The 16,427-nt window shown below is 33.6% G+C and overlaps 1 protein-coding gene across 4 annotated transcripts in view; it reads right to left on the bottom strand.

Moving 5' to 3' along the window:
- Positions 1-16,427, bottom strand: part of CUL2 (cullin 2) — a 54,122-nt gene that overhangs the window by 9,829 nt on the left and 27,866 nt on the right. For 3 of the 4 annotated variants that reach the window (XM_026068524.1, XM_026068527.1, XM_026068525.1), the window contains 12 exons: positions 15,533-15,629; positions 15,331-15,441; positions 13,806-13,968; positions 12,508-12,632; positions 10,789-10,896; positions 8,357-8,416; positions 7,841-7,969; positions 7,651-7,737; positions 7,002-7,154; positions 6,531-6,608; positions 1,942-2,008; positions 423-625 (listed from right to left, as the gene is read on the bottom strand). In XM_026068524.1, the coding sequence (XP_025924309.1) occupies positions 423-625; positions 1,942-2,008; positions 6,531-6,608; positions 7,002-7,154; positions 7,651-7,737; positions 7,841-7,969; positions 8,357-8,416; positions 10,789-10,896; positions 12,508-12,632; positions 13,806-13,968; positions 15,331-15,441; positions 15,533-15,629 (1,381 nt within the window). The remainder of the gene's footprint in view (positions 1-422; positions 626-1,941; positions 2,009-6,530; positions 6,609-7,001; positions 7,155-7,650; positions 7,738-7,840; positions 7,970-8,356; positions 8,417-10,788; positions 10,897-12,507; positions 12,633-13,805; positions 13,969-15,330; positions 15,442-15,532; positions 15,630-16,427) is intronic. The other variant, XM_026068526.1, reaches the window with a different exon arrangement.

The following is a 16,427-nucleotide window of genomic DNA, read 5'->3' as shown; positions in this document are numbered from 1 at the left end:
CCATTACTTCCAGTCTCTTAACCCCACAACTTTACTTTAAGAATCTCTTTAAGACTTTTGATTCATTGCTCAGGTTCCTTCCTGTGATCCAGTATAACTTTCAAAGTGTATTTACAGTGTATTCCCCTCCAACAACACTGAGTCTAAGGCCATATGGATGAAATTCCACAGAAACAATAAACAATCCTAGAATTATTACCTTTTTAGCAGACCCTGCTATACAGGAAAATTAAAAATTAAAAAAAAAGTCTGCTTGTTCCATTTTTCCTTATGAATACAGATTTATAACGGTTCACAAAGGTCAATAATACAATTCAAAAAAGCGAACAGTGGATTCTTTTATATTAAAAAAGCCCTCAACAAATAGTAGAATCACAACATGACCAAAAAAATTAAAACATTTTTACATCATTACTACCTACCTTGTCTGAGTCATGGTTGATCATTTTGACATCAAGCAAGGATTTGATGGTTTTTGTCAGTTCCTTCTCATTCATTTGCGTACTATCCTGAAGCTCCTTGTAACTGACAGTTTCACTGTTGTTGAAGGCAAGTAACACTGCCATTTGGTATGTTGTGACCATGGCTACATAAGGTTTGCACAAATAATTCATTTTTACTTCACCTGTAATGATAAAAGAAGTATTTTATAAACTAACAGAATGTGCTGAAAAGTCATCTGAAGCCTAGCTACTAGAGCTACTCATAGAGGTCCTATATACACGTAATTCCAGATATTAAATTCACACCTAGTATTTAACACTTCACATGGAAACATGAAAACCAGTGCTGTGAAAATACACATAGAGAATGGGGTTTGCCACAAAAAGAACTCTGATCAATCATGAATGTTAGAACTGCAGTGTTTCCAAGGAAAATAAAATCTGCAGTGCTGAATTTGAATAATGCAACATAATTTAATAGTAATGATAAAAGGACATTCCAAATAGCCTCAGTGCATTGCAATGCAAAAACTTCAATTAATGAAAGCTTACAAAAAAGCTTCTCCAAGAAAGGAATTAAAACCAAACAAAATAAAAAACTTCTCCATTAAAAAAAAAAAATGTTCACAGTGTTCTTAGTTTCTTAAATTCTCCTGAAATTAAAAAAAAAAAAAAAAAAGCCCAGAAGAAATCTGCCTGAAAGCAGATCTTTTGTTTGAAGATGAGCATGAGTTAATGGCAATTTTCTGTTGTCACAACTAAAGTTTCATTACAATATACTGTTGTGTTCTGGTTTTCACCTCCATGTAATGTGTTGTGGTACTCAGTCATTAAAGCCTGATATAGAAAGAATTTGAAATAAAATATGGAAGACTGATATTTATTAAATTAGCCCAAAACTTTATGTATCTTTAGTTATATACTCTATATACACACACATATAGCTTTTATATAGGTATATACATACATATAGAGCTATATACATACATAGCTTTTATATGTGTATGTATAAAGTATATAAGAAATATTATCTATATGTTATACACAGAGAGAGCTATATATAAAACACATGTAGTTACTTAAATACCTAAGTAAACTATGAACATATAATATTAACTTAAATACTCACATATCTAGGTAAACTAGTATACCATTACTTAAAAATTATTTAATAGTGAGCTAAGGGACATCCAAAGACATCTGATACTCCAGAAACAATTCCTTGGCAACTGGTATCAAGTTAGCAGTTCTGCAGTGCCTTTCTGAAGTTAAGAACGCACAACTCTAATTTTACCTGGATTTAATATGTCACAGATAACATATGCAAGTTTATAAAACATAAATTTAGAAATTCCCAGCAACTATTAATTTATGATGTAAAATAAGTCATTTGACTTTACATGCAACATAACGTTCCGACTGCAAAGTCTGTCTGAAAGGAGTTTAACAAATAATCGTCAGTCTTGCAGAGAAAGTTTAGTGAAGCACTTATTTTTACCTGTACAAAGATAATGTAACCATGTAAGCTTCCTTCCACTAAAATGCTGACTGTAAAATAATTCAAACTGCAAAACAAAATTAACTTCCATTAATCACATGTATAACTATTTATAATATTATTACACTACCATCTCAGTGAAGAAACACTAACTTTGTGTTCACTATTTTAGATAGATATTCCAAACCAGTTCACGATAGCATCTTCCTTTAGAAGGTGGAAGATGAATGACTTAAATATTTACTGAAATACTTGAATGTGTTAATATTAACATATTACTTGATAACTAAATCAGAAAAATTGTTGAGATATTCATACCCTCAGAGTGTAAAATACTGTTGCTAAACAGTGTTCCAAAGAACATCAACTATACCAAATCCAAAAGAACATCTAGCGTTTTTAATAATCATAATCTTGTTAGCTTTTATTATTTCGTTGCTTCCAATTCTATAAAAAAATGTACTTTTATTTTTTTCCCTTTGGTGAAATCAATCCTATATTCCATGGTTTTGACTCCCTAAAATTGATAAAACTGATTAAAGTCAATTCAGAAAATCCATTTTCCTTTTTTTTCCCCCCAAAACATCCTTCACAAAATGTAAGCTTTTAGGTCCCAGGCATTTCCCACAGTCAGCTACACACAATGAAAATATGTAGTTACAGTAGTCACAATAATGAAATGTATGGATGTACATTCACTTCCAAGAAAAGGACTATGATGTCATACACGAACCAAATGTCCTCTCTCACTTCACCCATTAAACACCTCATGTTCCCCATCCAACTTTCCCTGCCTGTGTAAGAAATCTCTGCCACACATCACATTTTAAAAAACTAAATAGCTCTTCTAGCCTTCTACCTCTGAGAAAGTATTTCTGATTTCTGAAATCAGGAAGCTCTATCTTTATACAGTAATAAAAATTTATGGGGAAGAGTGACAGAAAGAATATACTGGTTCAAACTGTTCACAGTATTGAAGGCTCAATAACTGCAGGATACAGTCAATCATCTCTTTTAGGACTAGATGACAACGATACACAAGATGATTTTGCATACAAACAACTAACTGGCAATAATCAAACAGCACTTATGCTTCTCTTCTGCAGGCCAACATGTACAGCTATAAAATAGGAGATAATGCAATGCTGTTAAACAACGTGTCCTCTGGATTCTTATTATTTACACTTTGATTATAACAGTAGGATTTTTAACATTGGACAGAAACACTACTGCGAGGTCCTTCTGCCATTTCTTTAGCTGCAGTTCACCTCAGCAGCATTCCAATTATTTCAAAGACTCTCCAGGGATGCTTAAAAAATTAATTCAGAGGAGGAATTGCAGATCACAGGAGTAGCCAATTTTTGTTTAACAATCTAGTCTCAGGAATCGTTGGTTTTTGGAACAAGTCAAAAACATCTAAATGTTACTGAAGATTAGAAATTCAGAAAAAATTTGAAATATAATCTCAATTTCTTGAATCTCTTTTTGAAACAGATATACAAACATTTTTTAATTCCCATTTATAAGCACCTAACAAACCCAAGTTCAATTCATTTATATATCTTAGTAAACAGATTTTTACTAAAACAGTTTCTGTAAGATATATTTCTAATTTTATTGGAGTAAAGGGCCATAGCTAACATCTAAGTTCTGCATAACTGCGAGAAAAATTATTACAAATATAAGTAGACGCTAGTTTGGTATTGCTAGCTTTTTTTCCTAGATGGAAAAGAAAACTGCAATCTAGTTTCTCCTTTTTCCTCTCCACTGCTTAGGTTACAAACTTCCTATATATTGCAGATGTTTTGTTTTTATTGATCATCTATGTAATGCTATTACAAGTAGACCCATTCTTATCAAAGCCATGAAAAGAATGACATAATTTTTAACCCCATTCTCTATTATTTTGTAAAATCTGAACAGAACTACCACCATGTAAATCATGCAAGCATCTCATCTTGCATTCCTCAACATATTTTTATAGGGAATTTCAAAAAAGCAAGGCCGAAAGTAGGCACAGATTTTGTCAGCCCTCCTGTTTGAGTTTCTGGCTAGACACAACTACCAGGTTTGCTAAGATTTCAGAATTAAGAAGTGACTACAGAGCCTCAAATTTTTGCTGTCAAACTTCCAAAACCTTGAAACCTTCCAAAACCTGTTTTCAGAGAGCAGTACACATTTCTAATTTAGAAAATAATGTTACAAAGTTGTGTTAACTGACACCTAACAACTGAAACATCTGCTCAAAATCAATACTTTAAAAATCTTACATGTAAAAACAGCATTAATAGTAATGTTAATTTCTTCTTTTTTTTTTCTTTTTACATGCACTTCCAGCCCTTATGAAGACTGCTATATCAATCACTGCAGAAAGTATTTTTTCCTGATATTTAAAGTATACAAAGACATGCAAATATCTAGCCAAACAAGAGTATAAAAACATTTACTTCTGAGCAGGAAAAGGGCTTTAAAAATGTAAAATCCCCATCATATTCCAGAAACATGGGATAGTTTTGTTCCTTGTCCTTGTGCAAGTGGAAATCAGCCATTCAGTCTGAAATTTGGCACTAAGGAGCACAAGCCTGGCTATGGTAAAAGAGACAGAAAACCCTTGGCATGAGATTCCTGGAAGATTCTTTCAATGCTTAAACATCCACATTTAACTGTCATTTCCATCCACAGAGAATAAGAGAAGGAAGGACATAATGGCTTGTGATAAAGAAAAATCAGATTTAGAAAGAAGAAGCAAAATTATCCTGTTCTCCTATTATATGCAATCCACTGGTCCTGCCACTCCTGAAAGTTAGCAAGCAGTACACAGAGAATAAGAAAGAGACCTAGGAAAAGAACAGAAGTGATGAATTTTTAGGAATAATTAAATATAATCCAGAATGTTTAAATAAAAAACAAAAAACTTTAAAGGCTATGGCTTCCATCTTTCTTCTTCTATGGGCTAAACAGCTTGAAGGAGAAAAGTTACTCTAACAGGAAGGAGAAGAAAATTCTCCAAAGGCTAAAATGAAAGTTTATGGCAAGGCTTGTAAAAATCAGCTTACGTTTTAACAACACGTGTAATATAAGAGTCTGACCATTTTGCTTATAAGGAGAAATATAAAAATGGGGATTTTAGTAGCTATGGCATTCTCTTGGATGTCCTTTGAAAATACTTGAAATTTAAATTATAAGTCTGACCCTCATCTAAGTCTATCATCATGTTAGCCAAAAGGGACAAATCAGATGGCATATATCAGCTAGTGCCTGGTAAATGCTAGTATTTTTTTCAGAAAAAATCCAGAAATTTTGTCCTCATGTTTTCTATCTGAAAGAAACATGAAACTGTGGCTTGCAGATTAATCCCAATTTAAGGTCTAAATAGTTTTTGGCAATGAGAAATACTTAAGCAGATTCAGAGAATCTTTTCTTGAAACTGGACCAAACCACCCTGCACCCAATGCCATAGGTCAATTTTGCTCACTCTGATTTGGTCTGGCAACTGGGGTTAACACTGAGAGAAGGAAAATACTAAAAGGGTGACTTTTGACCTCTTAAAAAAACAGGTGTTTCTTCTTCTGTAAGTTTAAGTAGTGTGAAAGAATATATTTCTATACCATCCAAATAAATACATATTTGTAGGGAATTCCAGCAGTATCAGAGACTGAAAAAGCTGTTTAGCAGTTTGTCCCATTGCACAGGTACTCCCACATTGAGGAGTGCAGCTGCAACTTTTTTTTCCCCCCTTCCAAGCTCAAGTCAGAATCCTGAGGGAACTCTCTCTTCACAGGTAAACTAACCAAATGTGACAGTACTGTGCAGACAAAAGCTGTCAGTTTGTCAAAGACTCCCTAAGATCACATTCTGTTTCCTCAGGAAGTTACCAGGATAATCTAGAACACTAATTATAGCTGGGTGATACTCAGACAAGTTTTCTCCTTTGAAATACTGCAACAGTGAAGTCAGGCATGTAACTCTGTCTGAGTTTCTTTGATTTGCAGGTCCTCCCAAATTTTCCAGCTGAGGCACAATACACAGTATTCCTATTTCAAGCCCGCAAGGAGCAGCAAATGCCAATTACCCTCTGTTGATCCCAAAGTATCCACAGAATATGGATTGAAAACTTTACTGCTTTGAGAATTTTCAAAAATATCTTTAAGCAAGTTTTGCATGAAGCTTAATTTTCAATGGCTCCTAAGAAATACATGACAAAAAAACCACATCTCAGTTTTAAACTGCTATTAAAATCTTTTAAGATTTAAAATTAGAAACGAAATCTTCTTTTAACTAAATATTAGGAATCAGTATATAAGCTAAGATTCAACCCAGTCTATCTGACTGCATTTACTAGTATCTCCCTCGTCAATCCCTGTGCATTGAAGTGTTGTGAAAAATAAAGAAAAGCTATGTATACACCCACAAAAATTGTGTGACCTTTTCAAATTTCATATAACTGGAGGCTGGATAATCATGATTTACAAACAAAATGAAGCAGCTCAGGTTTTTCTCTGTTAGAATTTTTTTTTTTTTTTTTAGGAGTTCTAAAGATATACTTTTACATTTCCCAGGTGTTTGCAAGAAACCTCCTACTAACCTACCATCTGTACACTTTTTTCCAGTTCCTGAGGAATTGCAAATGTAGAAGAAGGAGCCTGAGTTAGAGGCCATGCACCAGCCTGAGGGTAGCAGGAAAAATAAAAGCATTAATATTTTTGTACACATTTCATACAGTATATACAATAAGAAAAAATAACCCTCTTGAACATATCTACAGTGTAAATGATGTCATAAGACATTCAGTTTGGACCAGAAGTTTCTCTACTCATGTCTCAGTGAGGCATTAATTCAAGACAAGGAACAAGGCATTTTATATCACTATTGTTAATGTGCTAGTGGGGCAATTTTAAAAAGAAAAACTAGGAAAACAAATTATTCCACGGTGATCACGAGGTGGCAATTTCCATATGAGAAGTATTCATAGTTAGAAAAACTGTTCACTTGTTATCAAAACATAAGAATCAAGTACAGATAACTCAATAGTAAAAAAAAAAAAAAACATACACTAGTACCTGTAGAACATATATCTGAAAACTAATTCCCAAATCTATAATCGTGTCCTGGTTTTTGATAAAGTTGTTGAATTTATTGTTGAGATCAGCGCTGACGCTCATGTCTGTATACATTCGGTGGAGCTTGCTGGTAAATTCATAACCACAGGCTTGCTGCGAAGAAATACTGTAGTAAATCTCATAGTGAAAACAGTACTCACTAGATCAGTTATGCACATTTTCTACTAAAAAAAAAATCCAGTCAGTAGAATAGTTATCATAATCTTTATAGAGAACATTAATTACAAAGGAAAACGAGCATTATAAATGAAAATTATCAGATTTATCTCAATTCTATACATGGACATACATGACCAGTGTTATTTTATGAAACTGAAAGATAGAGCTGCTTTATGACAGGCTATGGAAATATGGATTATTTGAACTCACTTGATAAAGCTATCCAAAAACTCATAAAATCTCAAATGCTGAAGTGCTACTGGGCAATACATCTCTCATACACTACAAAGAAATTAGTTTTTCCTTTCAGCTGTTGGAAACAGCAACTAGACTGCTAAGTTATCTCGGGCACCCTCTGCTGGACCCTCTCAACATGACATACTCTTACGTTTACTGTTACCTAATTGTGCATTAGAAAGGAATACGTTACCTTTAGTTTATTGATCATGGCTTCTTCGGAGTCCATAGACATAGACAAACCATGAATTAATCTTTTTGCCAACATTCTGGCATAGAACTGCATAAAAAAATAGAAATGAGAATTTTAAAAAAGCATAACCACATTCTTCAGGTATACTTCGAATTTAGTATTTTATCATTTACTGACTATCAAAAGTTACCTTTTGGAATACATCTTTGTCATCAATGTATTTGAAAACAGTAATGAAACTAGTAAGTTTGTCCTCTACTTCATTCTCTGTCATTCCTTTCGCTGACTTCTTCAACAAGTTGTCACAGTACTTGGCCAGCTCAAGTTAAAAAAAAAGAAAAAACAAACCCAAATCTACTTGTCAAGCTTGAGAACAAACGTATGCCAAAGTACTCTAAACTGTTACACAAAAGTTAAAGCATAACATAGCTCACATTCTCTTGCTATATTATAAGGGCTGTATTCATAGGTAAAAGATGCAAACTGTACTTACAGAATGTAAAAATTCCATATTAAGAAATTACAACTGCACAAACTTTTTGCATACTCACAATATGCATGTGCAGGTTAAGTTACTACTACTGAAATATATACCCGAGAGTGACTTAGTAAGAGAAGTGGATATTCATTTGATGGTCACTAGGCCAATTCATTTGGGAGTTCTGAGACAGTATTATTAGATTCCACAATAATGTACATCCCTTACCAACTCAGGTGCTTTGCAGATCGACTTGGGTTCCCTATAGTTAACTACTGATGTCAGAGCCTACACGGGAACACAGAGCAAAGACAAAGAAAACGTAAATGAGTTAAAACTTGTTATTTTATGAAATTTAAAGTAATCGAAAAGCTTTCAGGGTAGAGACCATCCAAAACCCTATACAACTGAGCTAGACAAAAAGAGAGAGAAAAAGAATCAAAAGGGTCTGAATTACTGTTCAGTGTGAATTTGAGTGTTAATTGTTTTAAAGTTGAGATTAAGAGAAAAAAAGTACAGGAACAGAAATTAATTACAGGAAGCAAGAAAGAGAATTAAGTTCTGCTTAGACACTTAAATGTGAAAGAATGAGGATTTTAGTATACATCAAGATGTATAGTCCAAAAATATGAATGGAAATAAATTGGAGAATAATTGTAGATAAAGCAGATTTGAACAGCAGTGCCATCTTACATCAACAGCATATATCTTGACTTGAAAAAACATACTTGGTGTGCTCATCACAGCAAGAAAGAAAAGTTTTTTTGGTTGTTGAATTTTTTGACAGAATAAAGAGGAGGAGAAATATTATTAAGAGCTATTTTGTAGAAACTAGAAGCTGTGTAGTACAAAAATGCAGTAGTTGAAGAAAGGCTGAATATGAGGAAAAAGAAAAGGAAGGAGTTAATGGCAGTTTGGAATTAGAAATTGCATGACAAAGATATCATAATCATCAAGATTAGTACTCCAAACAACATATCACGTTTAAATCAACATTTTAAATTAATACTGAACCAAAAATGTTGCATGACCATAGTTTCTAGGAATTACAGTGGAAAGGGGTTAGCTGACTGCCTTTGGGAGAAACTATGTTTAAATTGTTTGGGGATTTAGCCTTCGAAATTCAATAATATTTTAATTGGTATGTGTAACAGAAAACATATTTCATTAAATTCCTATACCACATTATGAATATTGAAGCTCAAATGCACCTATGCAGAAAAGATATTCATAAAGAAGAACTGAAAAACAAGTCTTTTCTACAATGCTTCAACAACATTCCAATATTTGACAACAGGTCCCTAGAATCCCTATGAGAAAGGAATGTATGATTTGACAAGAAATGGGAAACTCTTTGAAGCTTAAAATAATCCCTTGTAATAATACTGGAGGCAACAGTAGCAATTTTGATTTTGACCTGAAAAAAATGACAAATGACAACAGGCTAAGATTTTAAATATTTATTGTAATAAAGATGGTTGGAGTAAAGAACTGAATTATTCAAAGGAAAAGCACATTGCTATGTGCCAACAAATATAGTTATTGATCTCATATTACCCCATCTGCTGGTAAATGACATTACTTGCAATCAAGACAGAAATGTATTAGGCACTGATATAAACATTTGCTTTTAAAAWAMWAAAAAAAAAAAAAAAAAAAGGGTACTTTCTCAATATCACAAAAAGGAAGGGTACCTATCAGTACCTATCAATTTTATTATTAATATCTTCATCACTATGTCTTTCCATATTAACTTTTGCTGAAATTCATCTAAATCTTTGACTAAGACTCTAACTAAGAACTGTAACTACTGTGAACACCACAAAAGGGTAATGAAATATATGCAAGCATCCTATGGCAGGCAGTTATAGATAGGAAAGTAGTAGATGCACTTTTTAGAAAAAAGGTACAGATATATGAAACAGCGGGAAGTTTACAGATGGATTAGATAAGATGTACTTTTTCTTTCAGGTGGAGCCACCGAATCCCACAAGAGTCCAGGCATGTTATGCAGAAGTAAATTATTAAATTATTATCATTAGAAATTAAATTTATAACAATTAGAACTGCTAACTCAAATACCTTAGCAGCTTTGCCTTTCACAAAAAAGTGTAGCAAGCCTCTTTCCCTAAACAGGCTTATTTAATTCCAAGTGCAGTTTTCTCCTGGAAAAAGTTAGCTATGGTGACCAATGAAAGAAGTAATAGAAGTTTCCAGAAACCTTTGTAGTCAATTTGAAAAAATCTAAACAAAGCTGCTGTGTAAGTAACACTATCAACATCCAGAGTTTAACCATTATTGCAGAAACTAAATTCAAGTTTAAATCCATGTAAGAGTTGCCAAACTTTCCAGAAAACACAGTAAGTCTATTTCTCTCATCTGCATTTAGATTTACATTAAATGGGTCAGTTCCATCTTTGTGTTTCGACTTTTGATGAAAGAAGGGTCTTCCTTTTAGCAAAATTTTTAATATTAATGTGGTTTCCTCTGTACATATTTTTTTCAATAATACTAAAGTTACAGGATTTTCTTTTGTTCTGTTGCATTTCAAAACAAGAAAAATTGCATGAGAATTCTATCACTATGAACTTTGGTGAGCCTGAAGCAGGGTCCAGCACTTTGTTTTTCCACTCTTTTCTTATTTCATTAGTAAAAGTTACCTTGTCAAGGGCACTCATGAAGTGTTGATCACCATTCAAAACAGTGTTGATAAGTTGAACAAATTTACTATGTACTTCCAAAACTGACTCCACAAACTGAGTTGGCATCTAAAAAAGGTAGATGATATAAAAGGCAAGTTATTGAAAAAAGGAGCATTATCTACACACAATTATATCTACATTAGTCAAAAAGGTTTTTCTAATTATTCTTTCTGATAAAAATTAAAATGACTAGTCAATTAAGTCTTAGACAGGATTGCTTCTGCAAAGTCATACTGTTACACTACTGTGCATAAGCATGCCTTAGAAATAAAATGTCCATAGTTACATATATAGTCCTGCTATCAAATGTATAGATTTGAAAGTCTGTATTGCTCTCATGCTGCCTAATTTTTTCCATCACACCATAAAGCACTTTCAAAAAGTATTAATGCTAACATGTGAATACAGCTATCAAGAGGAAAAGCACTGCTGAAATAAATGAACTGTTTCTTTTCCTGCATATTGACTCTGGAGACAGAAAATCAGAACAAACTCTTTGGACTTTCCTATGCAGGACAGTTCACAATTTACAGTATGCCACTTATTTCAGAGTAACATTTTGTGTAGCCACTACCGATGTGAGTAAAAGGAGCCTCTACACGGACAAGCTAGCAGGCAGTAGTGCAGACTGTGAATCTGCAGTGCACCGGCTGTGTCAGGCGACTCCCCACGGCACACCTTAACAGTGCTTCCACGACAGAGAACTTAATCCATGCAGTGGAGAAAAATATTTCACATTCTGAGTTATCTACATGACGTAAATTTTCATCACCCTCATGGCTCTGCGTTCATTTCCCTGCGTAGACCCTATTAGTCTCAAGCATAAGCTAAGTAAGCTTAACAATTTGAAAGCAAAATAGACTACGAAATACTTCGGGCCATTACCAGGATTTACATGGGAGGTGGGGAAGGGTAAACATGCTCCTGGGCAGTCAACAGAAGGGTGAATTTACAACAGCTCACAGCTATGTATTTTTACAGACAGAAACACTTTCTAAGAGCTTAAAACTGGATGGCAAAAGTCACCATCCTAAAGTGAAGCATAAATGTTCAAATATAATTCCAGGTGGTACCCCTCTTTTAAAAAACAAAAAAACCAGCAGCAATGCTAGAGGCATGAAACAAAAATGGAGGTGCATAATTTGAATAAATATGAATTGAAAAAAGTTTAACAAAAACATTCTAGTAGAACAATTAAGCAGCTACAGTATTTTCAGAAATTCACATGCAAACATGAAACTACATGAAGCTATTAGTCAAAAACACCACACCAAAATCAGCACAGGATGTCAGGCCTTTACAAATAACATAATTAAACTAACTTAACATCATTGGTTCCTGAGGTACCAAAACAGCCAATGCCACTGACTTAAAGAAACTTAGGCAAAAAAAATACATACAGGGGAAGGACCAACCTGGCATGATGGCATTACACAACAAGGAAAACTACGCATCTGTGGTTGCTGCTTCCGGTTAGATCACAACAATCAACTCTCAGGATAGATATGTGGTGCACAGCTAAGATCGCTGATTAGAAACTACAATTTATCCATAAAGTTCCTAATCAATTTAATATAGACAAAATTAAAGAAACAGACTGGACTAAAAAGCAAAAGATAAACGTTTCATTAGGAATGTTAATCAGATAAGTAGTTTCAGCTGCCTAAGGAAACTCACATTTTCCTGAGAAAGATTGCTGGTTGCTCTAAGGCCCTCATCATGGATATGGTTTTGTAGTTCCTGAATCATATGAGGTAAACCACTTGACACAGCACGAAGTAGAGTATACATATTTGCCATGTCTGTAACAGAGATACATTTTTATAGAATATGCTTAGAAACACTGAAAATCAACACTTAATATAGTATCATAATTTCACACAGAACTTTTCAACAACTGAAACAAGACCAACTGTTTTGAAAAAAATTTACAACATACACTGGATTGCTGAAAAAAGAGAAAAGGAAAGAGTAGGACTAATGTAAATATTTATTGAGTAATTAATCTGGTGTGACTACCTCACTCTTCCAATACTGCTTAACTAGGATAGAGTCCAAAAGGAAAGGTGATCTGGTATGGGAGAGTATTGCGCCAGTTTATTTTTAACCATTTGCCTCTCTAAACCTCCCTTAACAGCACCTGACTAGCCAGATCAGTTTTGGTATCATCTTCTTGACTTTTTGTCCTCTGGTGTTGGTTTGAAAACTTTCTCAGGTTAGAAAAGCTGTAAATGCCTAAGCAACTGCTATTTTTATGGATTTTATGCAAAAAAAAAAGACCCAAGCTCTGATCAATTTTGCAAAACTCTCAGGAAGCAGAACACTACTACTACATAAATTCTGAATTTTACTGTGAAAATTAATTTGTTTCAGATAATAGATACCATCTTCCATGCAAGAATACGCATTCTTTCAAGGATAAGGGGTATGTAGTCATCATGAAGCTTTTTTTTGTTTTGTTTTTTAAGCAGGCAAGGAGTGTAATTATAAAAGCATCTGCTTCTGTAAAAAGGATTTGGGAAGAGGAGTCACAAAGGATTCTAGACAATAAAAAGTAGCTATGAGAAGAAGCCAAAATATTTTACAACCCTGACCTGTCAAATGATGATGAAATCTATAAGGACAGAGCCATTGGTTTACAAATGAAAACACAAGCAGAAAGTATGATTAATTCTACAGGACATAAGACTTCAGTGTATTTTTAAGCTGACTAAGACAAAGAAAGAGTATTTGCTGATGGAAGAGTAGTTAAGAGCAAAAAGCAAAAAGAAAGTTTTGAGTATATTTTTGGAAGAATGATAATGAATTATATGGTAAAAGGAAGATGTCATTCAGGGTTTAACCGAGCTTTCCAGATATGTAACATATTTTACTTGAAAATGTTTAAGTGCATAGGAGGCCACTGAATAAAGATAGTAAGCTGTAATACTAAAAGGATAAAACCAGGAACATGTCTTTTTTTTTGTGAGACTTACCACTTCTTTTCTCTTGTCTGATAATATTGTGACATTCTGCATGTAGAAACTGCAAGTGATCAGCTACCATTCTCTGCTGGCATTCATGAATCACTTTGCCATATGAGCTGGGATGCAAGTATTTCCGACATCGCATTTCTTCATCTTTTAATCTACCTAAAACCTACAGACAAGTTTTCAAACTGAGAACACATGAAATACTAAAGAACAGTTTAGAACCATGAAATGACAACAGTATATTTATATGGAACGAGACACACAGGTAAGTAAAAGAAGTTAAAAAAGAACTTGTCCATGACGCTGAAACATTAACTCTGCTCTTTAAAATTAAGCAGTTACTGAATCAATGTCATCTTCTACTTAGGGTACTGACTAGGCTCAGTCACTATTAGATATGTAATAGCATTCAATAATTCTCTTTTCAAAATTCCTTCTTCCCTTCAACTCCGTAACCAGTCTTCCCCACTTTTTCTTATCATTCTTCTTCCTACTTCTGAGGATCCTTCTGAGGCAGTTTTGCCACGACATCTAACTATATGACTATCAGAATCACCTCTCTATTCCAAACCCATCCACTTGTATGCAGATATCTGCCCAAAAGGTATAGATCTACACCTGAGCTAGTCATAAATACTCTCTTTATAATCTCAATGAGAGAAATGGGCATTATCAAACAAGTCATATGAATACTAACATAACAGTACTTATTTCCAGTGAATATGAGGGGAGCCTAGAGAGATTAGTGCAGCTGCAGACAGCTAATGATAGGCAAGATGAATCCCCATTTCTTGTGGTTTAATTGAAATCTTAGTGCCTCTCTGAATTTCACCTCAGGTGTGTAACTATTTGCTTATACTCCTGATGGTAAAAAGCAATCTAAGAGACTTCTTTTCAACTCTTCTATTTCCTTTCTTGTTACTGAGAACAGCGTGCCACTTAGGACTCACTTCTAGCATTATATTAATCTCTGCCTTTTCAACCAAGTCATAGATATTTTAACCTATGTTAAAAGTAACATTACTGAACCAAGTAATTTAACCATAACTTGGCTTCATACACCACAAAGCAAAACAAAAGACTCCTAACTCAGAGTACACAATTAAAAAAAAAAAAAAAAGCTCTGTAACATCTCCACAATACTGGCTTTCCTAACTATCACACTACTAAAACTCTCATCTTATGCTAATATACATACAGAATCCTAAACAGAAAGAAGATAAGGAAATGAGGGAGCGTATTGATCAACCTGATAGATTTTTTCTAATATCTAAAAGCTTTAAAAATTTTGACTGCTAATGCACATAGATTTACCATTTATTATGAAATATTTTGAAGCTAATATCCATAAGCCAGGTTTACAGTTTCTATTCAAATTAACCTTGCCATCAAAATAATCTCAAACTGCAAGAAAGCATACAACAAAGAACAAGCCTGAGAAATGAACAGGAAAACATGAATCACCAGTAAAGTGGCAATCTCAGATTTTAATTTACAGTTATTGCAAGCATATAGAAGAATCTCTTACCTTCTCCATATATTGTGAGCAATTTGACTCTTGCAATAAATTTGAAGCTTCTTGTTTATAATACTCCCCTGTTTCATTCAGAAAAGGGCACTCAAAAATTTCCTGATAAAACTAAAAAGGAAAAATTTTTTTTAAGGACAAAAAATGCAGACGCTAGATTAACGTAAACAATTAAAAACATAAATCAGAAATGTGTATCTACCTTTAGGGGGAACTTTTTCTTATACTGTTCAACATGAACAAAGGAGTTAATAACCCCATGGATTACTTTCTGGTTTGGGTCTTCTCCACAGCGGTCACTGAAACAGGCAAAACAGACATTCATGAGAATGTAGGTATTTAGTGCAACTAATCTGATAAGCTAATGAAACCCCATACCATCGTATGAAAAAATTTTCCAGTAAATCCTCTGCTTAAATTGGTAAAGAAATGAATATGATTAATCTTAAAATAAAAAAATCCACTCGTTTCTCTTTTTCTCCTGTGTACTTAAATTGTTGAGATGATAATTCATAGGCTATTTACAGTCATTTGCAGGTCATAAAATTTCTAAATGTTTGCTAAGTATGTAAGTAGTCTAAAATCATACACTCTAATCAAGTACTCTACAATTTACAGCAAGTTCCACCTTGTAGGTATAGCCTTTATTAAATATTGATTACTTCAATGTCACATTCTCCCTGCCCCTAGAAAGTAACTTTTGCTAACATCACACCAGGAAGCATGCTACGTTCATTTCTGAATATCTAACATCCAGTCAATGAGTACCGATCACATGGAACAAATAATGTACTTGGTGCACCTTCAACATGACTTTTTAATCACACACTGGAAAAGGAAAACCTTATTTTTTCCAGTCAATTTCTGAACTTCAAGTGAATGAAATCAAATGAAGAAAACATTCTCTTCAGACCCACTAAGTTGAAAACAAAATAATTAAAACAAGAGTGGTTTGCATGCCAAAAATATCAGTATTCACTCTTTTGCAAACACTAGAAATAGCAGTCCCACTCATAGCAGCACTGACATCCTTAAAACATCAACTGCACTATAAAAAAATTCACCTTTCACATACACTTTAGAAAAAATAAAATTTT

This window comes from Apteryx rowi, unplaced genomic scaffold (assembly GCF_003343035.1).
Source record: "Apteryx rowi isolate R43461 unplaced genomic scaffold, aptRow1 scaffold_274, whole genome shotgun sequence".
Lineage (NCBI taxonomy): Eukaryota > Metazoa > Chordata > Aves > Apterygiformes > Apterygidae > Apteryx > Apteryx rowi.
The sequence above is the reverse complement of the archived record's forward strand: the minus strand, read 5'-3'. Positions and strand labels throughout refer to the sequence as shown.